This window comes from Vitis riparia, chromosome 6 (assembly GCF_004353265.1).
Source record: "Vitis riparia cultivar Riparia Gloire de Montpellier isolate 1030 chromosome 6, EGFV_Vit.rip_1.0, whole genome shotgun sequence".
Lineage (NCBI taxonomy): Eukaryota > Viridiplantae > Streptophyta > Magnoliopsida > Vitales > Vitaceae > Vitis > Vitis riparia.
In genome coordinates, this window is record NC_048436.1 from 2,476,943 (window position 1) to 2,493,553 (window position 16,611).

The following is a 16,611-nucleotide window of genomic DNA, read 5'->3' on the forward strand; positions in this document are numbered from 1 at the left end:
ATCTTTGTGAAGAGTAAGCAAATTTTGGATATGGTGCTTACTGAAAATAAGCAGTAGACTCAAAGTTGAAGGATCCATAAAGGAAGTAGTCCATAAATTAAAATATTGAGAAGGTTTATAACCATGTCAATTGGAATTTCCTAATATTAGTGGTTGAAAAAATTGGTTTTGTTTAGAAGTGGGTTGAGTAGACTAAATGGTGCATCCCTATAGTTAGGTTCTTGGTGCTAGTGAATAGTACTCCCACAAACTTCTTTTAGAACTGCAAGGGCTTTAGCAAGAGGGTCCTTTGCCTCTTAACTTATTTTGTATTAGCAATGGATACACTCGGGTTGTATTTAAAAAAGAATAGAGGAAGATGGTCCTAATTCATGTTTTAAGGTGCAAGGGAGGGGTGATGAGGAGTAGAGGTGTTTCACTTCTTGTTTGTAGATGATATATATATATATATAATTTTTTTTGCCTATGAGGAGTAATTGATTTACTTGAGAGGTGATAGCTTTGTTAGGTCATAGGGTGTTGTAATAATAATAATAATAGTAATAATAAAGATTTAACCATTGACATAAAAAACCTAAAATCTCTTAAATATGTGAACGAATACGAAGTAGCTATACAAGAAGTTTTGAAATTTTTGGGTTTCTAAAACAATCGGTTGGTTTTGAAGGTTTTGCAAATGTTGGGCTAAAACTGACTAATAATAATTATAATAATAATAATAATAATAATAATAATGATGATGATGATGATGATAATAATAATAATAATGATAATGATAATAATAATAATAATAATAATAATAATAATAATAATAATAATCATCTAAATATTACATGTATACTAACACAATCAATATTAATACAAATAAATACTATAAGTATTATGACACTAACATTATATTTTAATATAAATAATAATAATAATAACCATCTAAATATTACATGTATACTAACATAATCAATATTAATACAAATAAATACTATAAGTATTATGACACTAACATTATATTTTAATATAATATATTAAAGTTTTAGAGTTTATAGATAATAATTTTAAATATAATATATATATTTACTTAGCAATAATTAAAATAGGAAGAGGAGAGATAGTAAATAATAAAGAACAAATAATGATGCTACAACCAATAAGAAGAAGATGACTTTGAAGATTTATTATAGGTATTAGGCATCAGTAAGTTGGTAACTAGTTGTTGAGGTTTTTGTGGATCATACTCGTCAACCTATATAAAGCAATGCAGATGTTACTAAAATAAAAAAATTGTTACAAAGAATGAAATGTACTATGTGTATTTCATTAATATCAATTTATTTTCATGAGTTAGTTAAATATATTTATATGATATAATGGACACGATAAAACAAAAAACTATTGTTCTTTTGTGTTTTTGATATGAAAAGGCCTATACGTTCATACTTACAATAACACATGGGTCTTTTGTCCATCTTACTTTTATACTTATAAATTGAATTTATAAGCAATATTTAATCATTATCAATTACAACATACATCACATAACATTAATGAAAACTGTTAAATCATGTGTTGTAGGACCTGACTCAACACAATTAAGGAATGAGATATTGGTCTACTGGCCTTCTCATAGACATACAACCTTTGTACAACTTCTAAAGGTTTGAAACCATTAACTTTTGTCCACTTCTTTGATTCATATAAACATAATCCTTCGTTCGAAATGTCTAAAATCTTACAAAGTTCAGCCACATCAAACTTTATTTCTACACCATTAACGTTTGAGAGTCATATTGTAGTAGAAACATTTGATAACCCTAGGATAAACAAGCTCTTTCATGGACACAATAGGTAGCCATCCCATTCTCGAAAAAAGGCTATCAAATCATAAATAACCTAGCTTTGCAAAATTAACGTTCTTACCTGGGATCACTGTTCTATTGGTGAAATAAAAATTACATCTTTGTGCCAACTCTAGGGTTGTGAACATATCTTTATCAAAGGTGGCCTTTTTACGAGCCTCAACATTTTCCTTCACAATCGACCTCTTCCCTTTGTCAGTGTTGGTTGCTGTTGTTGTCGAAGCTCTTTTGGGTGTCATGGATTGGGGTTTCGGCTACAGGGTTTTTGTTCTAGGAATGGGGTGTAGGGATGTTGAAGGGAAGGGAAGAGAGAAGGGTTGAAGGTTTTACGTGGGTGCCCCAAATCGATTGACCATGGACCTTAATCATTTAATTACAATGTTTGTTTAATTGAAATGCATATAGTTTCAAATTATAATAAATAATTAATGAAACATGTGTTAAATGGGAAAATTTAATTAATTTAAATGTCCCCATACTTATAATTGCAATGATTGGAAATGGTAAATTGAAATTTTTTTATATGAATTTGCACATAGATTTACATTTAAATTGGAATACTTAGGCATAGGTTGTAAATAGGAAGTTTTAAATAATTTTATTTTTCTCAAAATTTCAATTGGAATGATGGGCAATGGTAGATTGATTATTTTATACAATTTCCCATATAGTATTAGATTTAAATTGGAATACTTAGGCATAGGTTGTAAATGGGAAATTTAAAATAATTTCAATTTTCCTATATTTTTAATTGGAATTTTGGGAAATGGTAGATTTATTATTTAATGCAAATTTGCATATAGTTTCATATTTATATTGGATTACTTAGGCATAGTTGTAAATGGGAAATTTAATAAATTGATTGATTTATATATGAATTTGGATATACTATGACTTCTTTATTTATTTAATTAGGCAACATTATTAATTAATTCAATATTATAATTTACCTTCATATCTCCAACTTAGGATATTATTAAGGCCAATTGATTGATTTTTATAAGAATTTGGATATTGTATGAGTTCTTAATATAATTATTTAAGCAATACTTTGAAATGATATATTTCAATATTATAAATTGGAACCCTGTATTTCCAATGCATGAAATTCATAAGGTTATTTTTTTTTTTTAATTTTACCACTTACCATTTGGACGACTCAAATTAAAAATCTCTCATCCAATGGCTGAAGTTGCACTGTAGAATTTTCCTTGATAGAATGAAGCAAAATGAGTAAAAAGATCCACATCCGGTTGTGTAGAGAATAAAAATACTATTTTTAAGTCTTAAAACTTGGAAGAGTTGGGTTTTGGTCATGTGTAAACCATTTATTTATGGATCTTCTTGAATTATTAAAATATTTTTATTTTTTTAAATGGAAAATTCATATAATATCTTTAAAAACTATTGGTGCAAAAGGTAACTTAGGAGATATTTGATAAAATTTACTACTTAATTTAAGTTGATTTTAAGTTGTTGACTTAAAATTTATTACTTAATTATTATTTTAAGTATTAAGATTATTTGATAAAATTAACTTAAAACTAATTCTAAATTATCAAATTAATATATTTATCCTCATAAATTATAATTATGGTAAAAGAGTTTAAGTAAGAGTGGGTATTGTGGAGTAATAAAAGAGATTATGGAGATAACGAGGGAAAAAATGTAAAATAAATATGTAAACTTAAGAATAAGTTAATTGTTTTTACTGTTACTTAAAATTGTTTGTAACTTTAAATCATACCATTAAATCATTTTATTAAACATACTTAATTCATTTAATGACTTAAATTAAGTTATTAAATTGATTTGCGAAATACCTACTTAGTTTATAAAAGTTTATTTATTTTTAATATTTCAATTTTATTTTATTTTATTTTATTAAATTACAAATATTTATATGACGATGTGGACATAGATATTTGAAGAATCAATTAAATTTTGAATGATCCTTTTGTGTTTTAGCTTCTCATATTGTAAGATCTTAAGCTATAGGTTTTGAAAGTTCTTCGGTTCAACCAAATTGACTTTAGAAGCTTCCAAGTCTAACTGACTTTCTAATATTGGTTTTAAAATTTTTGGAAAACATTTATAAGTAATATTTAATAATGTGTTTTATTATTATTATTATTATTTTTATTTTGAAAATATTGACTCCTAAATATGTCCAAAAATACGTTAGCTGTTGTTTTAAGGACCAATCAACTCACCCTCCCATTTCTTCATCCCATCTATTAATAACGACTAAGCAAAGGGAAAAATGTGTGGTGTTTCACACGCTCGAACCGGTCAGCAATATGAACACAAGATTAACCATTGATTCCCGCATCCGTCGGTATCCAACTCCCCCAAACAGACCCCCACGTTTACCCTATCTAGAATGCTACACAGTTGACTTTTCGACGTCCATGGAGAAAAGTACACAAACGACGCATGCTCGTCACCTTCATGTATGATATCTCTCTGTGTATAAAGTCTTCACTACTGAAAGCTACTTCAGCTTCATCTCCGCGCTGGTTTTCAGAGCGAAACGCTGCGTTTTGAATCTACACCTGTAAATTCTAGTTCTATTCCTTCACTCCACTTCTCGACCAAAAAGAAGAGTTTTGACTGACGGTTACAAGCAATGGCGGCAGCACTGGCCGGGGACGACCTGTCGCGGTCGGGGAGCACGGCTAGCAGTAGCCGGAGCTGGCGGTCAGCGAGTATAAGGGAGGTGTGGAATGCGCCGGATGTGTTTCAGAGGAGCAGTCGGCAGGTGGCAGACGACGAGGAGGAGCTGAAATGGGCCGCGATCGAGAGGTTACCGACCTACGATAGGATGAGGAAGGGGATGCTGAAGCAGGTGATGAGCGATGGAAGAATTGTTCAGAATGAAGTTGATGTTAGTCATCTTGGAGCCCAAGATAAGAGGCTGTTGATGGAGAGTATCTTGAAAGTTGTTGAGGATGATAACGAGAGGTTTCTCACGAGGCTCAGGGACAGAATCGATAGGTCTGCTTCTTCTTTCTTCTTTTCTCCGTTTTCGAATGCTTCTTTGGCTATTGAGGAAAAACACGGAGGAAAAAGCTTTCAATCCAATGACAAACATTTTGTTTTCCAAAAAGTTTGTTTAATGATTTATTTGAGCGTTTGGAGGCTTTGTTGACTGCTGAATTTTATGGAAACAGGGTAGGGATTGAGATTCCTAAGATAGAAGTGAGATTCCAGAATTTGTCAATTGAAGGAGATGGATATGTTGGGACTAGAGCTCTTCCAACTCTGCTCAATTCCACTTTGAATGCCGTTGAGGTATTTTCTTTCTTTTGTTTCTTCATTTGTTTTCCTTTCCTGTTGATTAGAGTTGAGATTTTCTTCCTAGTAGAAAATAAGGTATTAATTTTCTTTTCACATGAGTAAAAGCAGTGGAAATTAGTGCTTGTCATCCCTAATTTCATGATATTAGGAGAAATATTTTCTTTCCACTGCTTTTTCTTTTTCCTATGTCAAAGTAATATCTGAAAATTATTTTCTCCTTCAAATCATTGAGAATAGGGAGTAATGGGAATGATTGGACTTTCTCCATCGAAAAAAAGGGTTGTCAAGATACTCCAAGAGGTAAGTGGAATTATACGGCCATCAAGGTGAGTTCATGTTTCAGAAATACTAGTCTGGTGTTCAATTTTTGTCTCCGAACTTACTTCATGTGATTCATCTATTGATTTGTTGTTCTTCAGGATGACTCTGCTTCTTGGGCCTCCTGCCTCTGGAAAAACAACTTTTCTAAAAGCACTTTCAGGGGAACCAGATGATGATTTAAGGGTCTGTCCATTCTCTCTCCCCTTAATTCTTTGTGTTTGATATGTCACCTCACCCTGTGTGCGGTTGCTGACGAAATGGGGGAAAAATGAAATAAAACTTGAATCATTTTGGTCTTTGGAAAATGAGAAACTCACTTGAGGTAGGCCAAGTGAAGAATCAAATGGATTATGGCTTTCATTTCTGCATACTAATAATTATTTTATGGACAGATGACTGGGAAAATCACCTACTGTGGTCATGAATTCAGCGAATTTGTCCCTCAGAGAACATGTGCTTATATAAGCCAGCATGATCTTCACTATGGGGAGATGACAGTCCGCGAGACATTGAATTTCTCAGGACGTTGCTTGGGAGTTGGAACCAGGTATGAAATGCTAGTGGAGTTGTCAAAACGGGAGAAAGAAGCAGGTATAAAACCAGATCCTGAGATTGATGCATTCATGAAGGCCACAGCCATGGCTGGCCAAGAAACCAGTTTGATCACAGATTATGTTCTCAAGGTTTGTTACCCTCTATTTTGAGCTTGCATCTTTATTCACTCATTTAACAAGCCGCCTGACAAGTTGAGCATCTTCTGATTGTCCACCAGATACTTGGGCTGGATATTTGTGCTGATATTATGGTGGGAGATGAGATGAGAAGGGGCATTTCTGGTGGACAAAAGAAGCGTGTTACTACTGGTATGTATGGTTATGTTAGAGAATTTTTGTGGAGGAATGTTTAATACTCGATTCTGATAACCACTCCAATTTTCAAACTGGAATGAATTATATCAAATGCAGGTGAAATGTTAGTTGGACCAGCAAAAACATTTTTCATGGACGAAATATCAACAGGGCTGGACAGTTCCACAACCTTTCAGATTGTCAAATTCATGAAGCAGATGGTCCATATTATGGACATAACCATGGTCATCTCTCTCTTGCAACCTCCACCTGAAACATATGATCTTTTTGATGACATTATTCTTCTTTCAGAAGGTAAGATTGTATACCAAGGCCCACGTGAGAATGTTCTTGAATTCTTTGAGCATATGGGATTTAGATGCCCAGAAAGGAAAGGGGTTGCGGACTTTCTGCAAGAAGTAACTTCCAAGAAGGATCAAGAACAATACTGGTTTAGAAAGAACCAACCTTACAGGCATATCTCAGTACCTGAGTTTGCACATAGCTTCGACTCTTTCCATGTTGGCCAACGGATTTCGGAAGATATTAGGGTTCCTTATGACAAATCTAGAGCCCATCCTGCGGCTCTGGTGAAGGAAAAGTATGGTATATCCAACTGGGAACTCTTCAGAGCATGCTTTTCAAGGGAATGGCTGCTGATGAAGCGGAGTTCTTTTGTATACATATTCAAGGCTACCCAGTTATTAATCATGGGAACAATAGCCATGACTGTGTTCTTGAGAACAGAAATGAAATATGGTCAATTAGAAGATGCAACAAAATTTTGGGGAGCACTGTTTTTCAGTCTCATTAATGTGATGTTTAATGGGGTGCAAGAGCTTGCAATGACAGTATTCAGGCTTCCTGTGTTCTTTAAACAGAGGGATTTCTTGTTCTACCCTGCATGGGCTTTTGCCATGCCAATTTGGGTCCTGCGAATTCCTATCTCCCTTATAGAATCTGGGGTTTGGATTGGTCTTACATATTACACCATTGGATTTGCTCCTGCTGCCAGTAGGTAAGTGTGAACTTTTTACTTGTTTTTCAGTATGTTGGTTTAATGCTCATTGGAATCTCATAGTCTCACAAGTGGGAGTTTCACTTATTGACATATCTCCAACATTTTTAGGTTCTTCAAACAGTTCTTAGCTTTCTTTGGTGTTCATCAAATGGCTCTCTCTCTCTTCCGTTTCATCGCAGCCGTTGGAAGGACACCAGTTGCTGCAAACACACTTGGTAGCTTTACCTTGCTCATTGTTTTTGTGCTTGGAGGTTATGTGCTGGCCAGAGGTGAGAAATTCATTTGCTTTTTATTGTTAAACTTCTTATTGTTCAACTAAGACACTGCATATAGTTATCTTGTACTTAAATATAACCATTTTCTTCTCGGTTTGCAGTTGATATTCAGCCATGGATGATATGGGGCTACTATGCTTCACCCATGATGTATGGACAAAATGCAATTGCCATCAATGAATTTCTTGATGAGAGATGGAACAATGTAAGTACTCCCATCTGTAGAAAAGAAATCTACTCATGAACTGCAGTGAATTCTGACCATTTCTTTTGTGGGTTTTCTGCCATGAACATCCTACATATATAACTACATTGGTCTGTTAATTTCATAGCCAGAGCCATCATATAAGCTTAACAATACCTTCATATTTCTTTTGCACAGCCTGTCACCAATTCCACTGATTCAGTTGGAGTAACACTTCTCAAGGAAAAAGGCCTATTTTCAGAGGAACATTGGTATTGGATTTGTGTTGGAGCGCTTTTCGCATTTTCTCTCCTTTTCAACGTTCTTTTCATTGCTGCGCTATCGTTTTTCAATTGTAAGTCAATACCTTTCATTTATTAATTGGTTTATTTTATGGGATTGAGATTCATGTGTTGATTCTTTTCCCAAATTCAATTCCAGCTCCTGGTGATACTAAATCTCTACTTCTGGAGGACAACTCTGATGACAACGGTAGGAGGCAGTTGATATCCAATAATGAAGGTTGGTTGTCCTACTCCTGTCCCTTGTAGACCTCAACTTGGTAGCTTTCCCTATTTTCTTGCTTCACTCTGTATGATACATTTGCCAAAGTGCACATTTGACTTAAAAGTAATCAAATAAACATCATCTTTTAAGACCAATATTGCTCGTCTAATGTTGCATCCCCAATTACAGGTATTGATATGGCTGTGAGAAATGCTCAAGCGGGTTCCAGCTCAGCTATTGGTGCCGCAAACAATGAATCTAGAAAAGGAATGGTTCTGCCCTTCCAGCCCCTTCCGCTTGCATTCAACCATGTGAATTACTATGTGGATATGCCTGCTGTAAGTTGTGTTTTCCATCACTTTATATCTAAAATACCGATGTGACAACATCTCATCTCTTCTTTATTTTAAGGGAAAGTTTGAAGAACAAGAGATGAAATGCGAATTAAACTTGTATGCTGTTGTTATTTTGGTTGAATAATTAAGCCATATGTTTCAGTTTTGAGAGCTTGCTACAGATGCTTTTAAAGTTTTATGAAATCAATGTAGATATCTGATGTTATACGATAACTTCTATTGACGAATTTCGGTTCCTTATCAGGAAATGAAGAGCCAAGGTGAAGAGGACAGGCTGCAACTGCTACGTGATGTTAGTGGAGCTTTCAGGCCTGGGATTCTAACAGCACTAGTTGGTGTGAGTGGTGCTGGGAAGACCACTTTGATGGACGTGTTAGCCGGAAGGAAGACTGGTGGGTACATTGAAGGAAGCATAAGCATTTCTGGTTACCCAAAGAACCAAGCCACATTTGCTCGGGTCAGTGGTTACTGTGAACAGAATGACATCCACTCGCCATATGTGACAGTTTATGAATCTCTCTTGTACTCTGCCTGGCTCCGTCTTGCTTCGGATGTAAAGGATTCAACACGAAAGGTATGCTACTTATTCACTGGAATTACACCATATGTTTTAAAGATTTTGCTGATGGGCAGTGTAGTGAACATGATTTTCTTTCTTCTTGTAGATGTTTGTTGAAGAAGTTATGGATTTGGTCGAGCTCCATCCATTGAGGCATGCTCTAGTTGGACTTCCGGGAGTAGATGGTCTTTCAACAGAACAGAGGAAGAGGCTCACCATAGCTGTAGAGTTGGTTGCTAATCCCTCCATCATATTTATGGATGAGCCCACATCAGGCCTTGATGCTAGAGCTGCTGCAATCGTGATGCGTACTGTAAGGAATACAGTGGATACCGGGCGAACTGTTGTATGTACAATTCACCAACCGAGCATTGATATTTTTGAAGCATTTGATGAGGTATGTTTCAATTTTATAGTGGTTTCTTCTTATAACCTTGCTGCATTTCTTCCTATAATCATGATTGTTCCATATCCTGTATTGCACCATCATATCATTTTTTATTTTCACAGCTTCTGTTGATGAAGAGAGGAGGACAAGTGATTTACGCCGGACCTCTTGGTCGCCAGTCTCACATGCTTGTTGAATATTTTGAGGTTCGTTTCCCTTTTTCTTTATGTGGTTTATTCCAACCCAATCCCGCTACAACCATGCCTCATTTCTAAATTCTGACGTAGGTAAATCCAATTTTCTAGTCCCAAATGGTTCTCGCTTCAGAAAATGGGAAAAAAAGAATGGAATAGAAGAAGAGCACTCTTTCTGTGTCTAAGTTTCTGATGGTTAATTTCCATACAACTGAAATTTTTTGATAGTTTGCATGAAGTTTCTTATATATTCTAACATCTGTTCTCTTCTACTTTCACCACAAAAAATCCTGAAATTTTGGCTTTGATTGAAAACATATAAACCAGCAAGTATTTTGCCCAAGTTATGAAAATTTTCAAAGCAAAGAACATGATCTGTAGAGTCTAAATATCAGGTGTCTAACTTAAACTAATTCCTGAAACCTTTTGCAGTCTGTTCCAGGGGTTACCAAGATCAAAGAGGGTTACAATCCAGCTACCTGGATGCTAGAGGTCAGCACTTCGGCAGTTGAGGCCCAACTTGACATTGATTTTGCAGAAGTTTTTGCCAACTCTGCTCTTTATCGGTCAGTAATAAACAAAATTGAGACCTTCCGTCCTTATTTTTGGCTATCAATCTCTCTTCCACCCCCCTTTGTGTGTGAGCATGTGGATGTCTCTATACTGATTGTTCCATCAATTTCCTTTTTCATCTTTTTCAGGAGAATTCAGGATCTTATTAATGAACTAAGCACTCCAGCACCAGGGTCAAAAGATCTTTACTTCCCCACACAATACTCCCAATCCTTTGTAACTCAATGCAAGGCTTGTTTCTGGAAGCAGCGCTACTCTTACTGGAGGAACTCTGAGTATAATGCTATCCGCTTCTTCATGACGATTGTCATTGGTGTTTTATTCGGTGTCATCTTCTGGAGCAAAGGAGATCAGATGTAAGCCTAGAATTAATTAATTTTGAACTACATTCCTTTTTGCTTTCTACTAATTTAATTCCTTGGATGTGGTTAATGAAGTTTACGAACTATTTCCTCAACAGACAGAAACAACAAGAACTGGTCAATCTACTGGGAGCTACCTATGCTGCTATTCTTTTCCTTGGAGCTTCAAATGCTACTGCAGTGCAACCTGTTGTGGCAGTTGAGAGGACAGTATTCTACCGTGAAAGAGCAGCAGGAATGTACTCAGAGTTGCCTTATGCATTTGCTCAGGTGGGAGACAAAATAGCTCAGTTGCAGTATATTTATGTATGAAGGTCTCTGCATCCATGATTTATATGCATCCTTTCTTGTGCAGGTGGCCATAGAGACAATTTATGTTGCAATTCAAACCTTGGTTTATGTTCTTCTTCTTTACTCCATGATTGGGTTCGATTGGAAAGTGGACAAGTTCTTCTATTTCTACTACTTCATTTTCATGTGCTTTACCTACTTCTCATTGTACGGGATGATGGTTGTTGCTCTCACTCCCGGCCATCAAATTGCTGCTATTGTTAGTTCCTTCTTCTTTAATTTCTGGAACTTGTTCTCTGGTTTCCTCATCCCCAGGCCGGTATGTGTCCTCTCTAACTCATGACATTAATGGTGATGTAGTTATAGTTAGTAGGGGTTATTTTAGTCACCATAAATGTATCTTAACCTTGAAAGCATTTCATGTTTGCAGCTAATCCCAATATGGTGGAGATGGTACTACTGGGCTTCCCCAGTTGCTTGGACAATCTACGGCATTTTTGCATCTCAAGTGGGTGACATTACAACTGATCTTGAAATAACTGGAAGCAGTCCAATGCCAGTGAATGAATTCATCAAGGAAAATTTGGGTTTTGATCATGACTTCCTTGTACCTGTAGTCTTTGCTCATGTGGGTTGGGTCTTCCTCTTCTTCTTCGTGTTTGCCTATGGCATCAAGTTCCTTAACTTCCAGAGGAGATAGAGAAACTTCAATCCTTTAGTTAGGACACAGAGTGTAGAATATTATAGTTAATAGAGAGAACATAAAAGTGTTTCCTCTTCTTTTCCCCGTCGTTTTTCTTTGTAATAAGTTTGCTTGACTTTGGTTATCAATATGTAATTATTCTTTCTTGTCGATTTACCATAAATGCTTTGGTTTGTACTTTTGTATGATCAATTACAAAGGAATGTTTTATTAAGACACTGTTTCTAGCCGAGAGCCTCCTTGCTTCAACAAAGTAATGGAAGGACATCTGAAGAGGTTTTCCGATTACTTAATTTATAATTTTCTAAGCCATATTGCCTATGTTTAATTTCTTTTTCATGCCCGGATCCCTTTTTGTGATGGATTAATGTCAATTCTATATAGGACAGGGTCTTGATCCAATAAGGATTTATTTCTCTTATACTGGTTGTAGACCCTCAATTTTATCATTCGAGCACATCATAAGGTATATTCTTGTCCTTATCTTGTGCCATATTAAGTGTTTTTTCAATACTCCTTAATAGTTCCTAATGACTCATTGCTACTCATGTGGTTTAATTCTTTGAATCACTATTAAAGACTTTGATTAAGAGATTTATCTAGTCCCTATTGTAACCCTTGACAACTCGAGTTAGATTTAGGATTTTCCTTTTTTCTTTTTATAATAGCTTATTTAGGAACACCTTGACCCCATATTAGGCATTTAGGTTCGTCTCGGTTCATTTAGGAACATCTTGACTCATCTTAGCCACACCATTCCCACTTAGGCCCATTTTGACACTCCTAAGCCCACTTGGGCACATCTAGGCCCACTTAGGAACACTTAAGCCCATTTAGTTTTATGTGACCCGCTTAGATCATCTTTAAGTATGTCTTTCATGACTTGTTTTGTATGGTTGCATGACTTTTTTTTTTTTTAATTATTTATTATTTATATTTTATCTATCGTTTTTTTTCTTTATTTTATTTTCCGTTATTTTATCATTTTTTATAGTACTTTTTTTTTAATTATTTATTATTTATATTTTATCTATCATTTTTTTTTCTTTATTTTATTTTCCGTTATTTTATCATTTTTTATAGTACTTTTTTTTTTTTATCTTACTCATGTATTTAATTTAATAATTAGGTAAAATGCTCCTAGTTAGTCTAAACAATTTCATAAAATGCTTTTCTTTAATTTAATACTTTTAGAGAAAAAAAAACACTTTATTTTAATTTAATAATTTTGAAAAATACTTTTATTTAAAGTAATGCCTTGGAAAAATGTTTTTTATTTAATACTTTTGAAAAATGATTTTATTTGATTTAACAATTTCATAAAATGTTTTTCTTTAATTTAATATTCTTGTGAAATGATTTTAATTAGTCTAATAATTTTGTAAATTATACACATAGGCATATAGATTCTTTTTTATCTACTAAGTTCATTTATTTTGAAAAAAAAAAACAAACAAAAAAAGGAAAAAAATTCAAATGCTATTTTTACCCAGAAAAAAAGTATCCAAGGCAGGAGTTGGCAGCTAATAGCAAGCAGAGAAATTTTGAAGCCCACGTGGATGGAGAAACAGCTCATCTCACCCTTCACTTTCTCACAAACAAGTGAAGTGACAACAGAAGGATTTGAAAGTAGGCCATGTCAGTCCTATTTTCTAATTCTGCAAGCAAAAGAAACCTGCAAGTGATTGCCTTGAACAAGTAATCAGATTCTGAGAACTTGAAACTAGAAAGTAAATCAAAATAAAATAAAAACAAAAGTGTTGACCCTGACCCCAGTTTTGTGTTTGGCATTTTAGGGAAGACAGAGAGGGACCGGGTGGGGGTTTCGAAATTGGTAGAGGTAATGTTTTCAGAACCGGTCTGGTTATTGAATCAGAAAAGTTATCAGTTCACGGTTCACTGGTTGGATCGGTGGTCGAATTACGGTCGGTGATGTTATAATATATAATTTATATTTTATTAAAATTAAAATAATTTTAAGAAATTTATATAATATTAAAATTATAACATTTTATTTTTTTGTATTTGATATGTCTATTAAATGATAAACATAAATATAAATATATTAATATATTAAATTTTATTAAATAAAATATGTATAATATTTACATATGAGAGGAAAATTAAAACATTTAAGTTTATCTATATATCTATACATTTTATTATTTTAAAATTTTAAAAAATTATATTAATTAATTTATATTTTCATATTTATTGTTAATAATTATTATAAAAATAAACATGAATACAAATATTTTATATTATAAAAATTTGCAAACAACATTAATGTAAAACATTATTACCTCTATATATATATATATACACACGCATCAAAGGAGTTGTGCAGCATAATGGTTGGCCTCACAAATATAATGAGTTCCATAAAAAGCCCACACGCTGATGGAACAAGCGAGCTGTTGTGGGCTGCTTGTGGGCTTGGCTGGCTGGTGGTGGGTAGGCTGCTGTAGGTCCAATGCAGAAGACAAATCCCACATGTGGGTTTGTTGACAAAGCCCCCTACGGTTCACCCCAGGTATGAGCATTTTGACTTCCTATACCACCTTTCAACCTTCCAGATTGGTGTATTAATGGAAGGAATCTTTTTATTGTTAATATGGTTTGTGTATGGATTTTCTCTAGTGCAGCATCATCTATGGCTTACATGGTTTTGCTTGGATATATGCATGAATTTGGGTTCATCTCTATTATATGATGTCTCAAGATCACATTCTTGTGTCTGCTATAAACCCATTCTCTAGTTTCTTCACTTATTTTTGCTAAACCCATTGGAGAGATGATGAAATGCGACTTGTTTGAATATCTTTTATTAGTTTACTTCTTCTTTATTCCTCTTGGGTTTTGTTTCCTTTTGCATCCATTCACGAGTGTTCCTAGTAAAGTTTATCACTCCTACTAGTATGTTCCCTGTCTTAGAGCCTGTAGCTCCTAAGCCCCACTAGGAGTTTGGATTATGTGTGGAGGACGGAAATAAATTTTTGAATCTGTTATGAACTTGCATACTGAGGCTACTGATGAGTCTTCCACTGAAAGTTAAGAGTGTGTTCGGATGAAGAAAATTTGAGAGAAAATTCGATGAGATTTGGAGATGGAGAACCTCTTGCATGATGTTGGTGGAGATACTTTGGATCTGAAAATAGAGAAATGAATTTTTGGAGAGTTGCAATCGTGTGTTCGCATGGTTAAATTTGACGGGGGGAATTAGATGATTCAGTCGTGTTGATTTAGTGGAGACCATGTTCTGTTGGTGTTTGAGTGGAGATCCGAGAAGCTATAGATGTAAGTGGCTTCGATGTTTATTGATTCTTAAAGAAAAATGAAATGAAAGTATGAATGTTGTGCAATCAAATATTTACAAATTTTAATGGAGATTCATAAGACAATGACATGGTGAAGAGGATTTCTCTAGAAGGAGCGCATGAGAGTGGGCTGTTGAAGAGGATTCACACGAGACTTATCGGAAAAAAATCAGAATTTGCAAAGTGGAGAGCATCAGGACTTGGAGAACACCTGAACTGATTGTAGACACGATGGGGATTGGTGTAAGTACCAGATTTTTCTAGAATGGAGGCTGTTTGGTGCACGGTTTGTGGAAAAAAGAAGGTGGCAGAATGTTCTAAAGAGTCACATGGATTTAGTACATGGTTTTGGCTTGGAGAGAAAATGATGAGAAGGTTTTAGAGAGGTGGCTGTTAATGGACAGATTTGAATTTTGGAGGGAATATTGAAAGAATGATCAAAATTTTTAGAGGGAAGTCTTTAGAACTTTGAGGAGGCAAGCTGATTGTGTACAATTGTTAATTGTGGAAAGGTAAGTTGATAGTGCACAACTATGAGGAGAAAAACAACAAGCATATGATCACACCATCAGATTTTGAGACCACCAGATTGCTAGCACAAGCATCAGATTGCTGAATTTTGAGAATTTGCATAAGCTTGTGAAGAACAACACCACCGGCTAAATTTTGGAGAACATACACTAGTCGAACTGATGAAGAAGGCATGCATAGCTGCATAGAGAAAGAGACCACCAGGTTGCCACTATGAACACACACACATCAGCCACACTTTCACTCTCATCACACACAATTCAACATGCTTCACTCACAGCTTTCAGCACACACCACTTTGTTTCCATATTATTGTCGAATATTAACTACAATAAAACAATTTTAAAATGTTTAATATTACTTATTATATCAATTCTTAGAATCTTTCTCAATATTTTCATGAGGTTTTATCAATTTTCGCCGAACAAAGAATGGGTGAGGTGGGAGATGATTGGTGGTGGTAGTGTTTAGTTGTTACATAAATCCTTAAGCATCAATGAGAACAAAAACATGAAGCAACCGGTGAACAAAGTACATAAGTGTTCATGCATATTTACCTGGTTCTTTAATGTCTTATCAACTCATTTAATTAATAAAAGCCTCACTAAATCTGTTTTTGGGTTTGAACAACTAGATGTAGCTAAAGATGAAAATATCAATAATCACGGATATATCAATATTTCAATTTTACGGATATATCGATGGATATTTTGAAAAAAAATATCGATGAACTTAAAATTGATCAAAATTCATGAAAATATAAGAAAAACCTTGTAGAAATGTAATTAGAAATATAATAAACATTTAAAAATTGTTTTGTTGAAAAATTTGATATATGAATGATATGATTTATCATATTTGATGATAATATCATATACATCAATAAAAAATATGAATTTTATAAGTGTATATTTATTATTAAATTACATTAAATATTATTTCATAATAATATTATGATATTTAATTATAATATGTCTAATTTAAAATATATTTAATATTAAAATTATGATACATTTAATTCAATTATA

The 16,611-nt window shown here is 34.1% G+C and overlaps 1 protein-coding gene across 3 annotated transcripts; it reads left to right on the plus strand.

Annotated features, from left to right (window-relative positions):
- The first annotated feature begins 4,277 nt into the window (after positions 1-4,277).
- LOC117916012 (pleiotropic drug resistance protein 2-like) lies at positions 4,278-11,949 on the plus strand. 3 transcript variants are annotated; one of them, XM_034831807.1, is made up of 20 exons: positions 4,280-4,850; positions 5,027-5,147; positions 5,391-5,479; positions 5,573-5,657; positions 5,867-6,157; positions 6,247-6,337; positions 6,440-7,340; positions 7,452-7,612; positions 7,720-7,823; positions 8,001-8,157; positions 8,244-8,324; positions 8,499-8,647; positions 8,910-9,239; positions 9,331-9,621; positions 9,735-9,818; positions 10,239-10,372; positions 10,508-10,735; positions 10,840-11,011; positions 11,097-11,351; positions 11,463-11,949. In XM_034831807.1, the coding sequence occupies exons 1-20, from the start codon at positions 4,483-4,485 to the stop codon at positions 11,730-11,732; spliced, it is 4,362 nt and encodes a 1,453-aa protein (XP_034687698.1). In that variant the 5' UTR covers positions 4,280-4,482; the 3' UTR covers positions 11,733-11,949. The 3 variants fall into 3 exon arrangements, with proteins under 3 accessions (XP_034687699.1, XP_034687698.1, XP_034687700.1); XM_034831808.1 differs by lacking the exon at positions 11,463-11,949 and having other exon boundaries at positions 4,278-4,850; positions 10,817-11,011; positions 11,097-11,189; XM_034831809.1 differs by lacking the exons at positions 4,280-4,850; positions 5,027-5,147; positions 5,391-5,479; positions 5,573-5,657 and adding an exon at positions 5,669-5,796.
- The last annotated feature ends 4,662 nt before the right edge of the window (positions 11,950-16,611 follow it).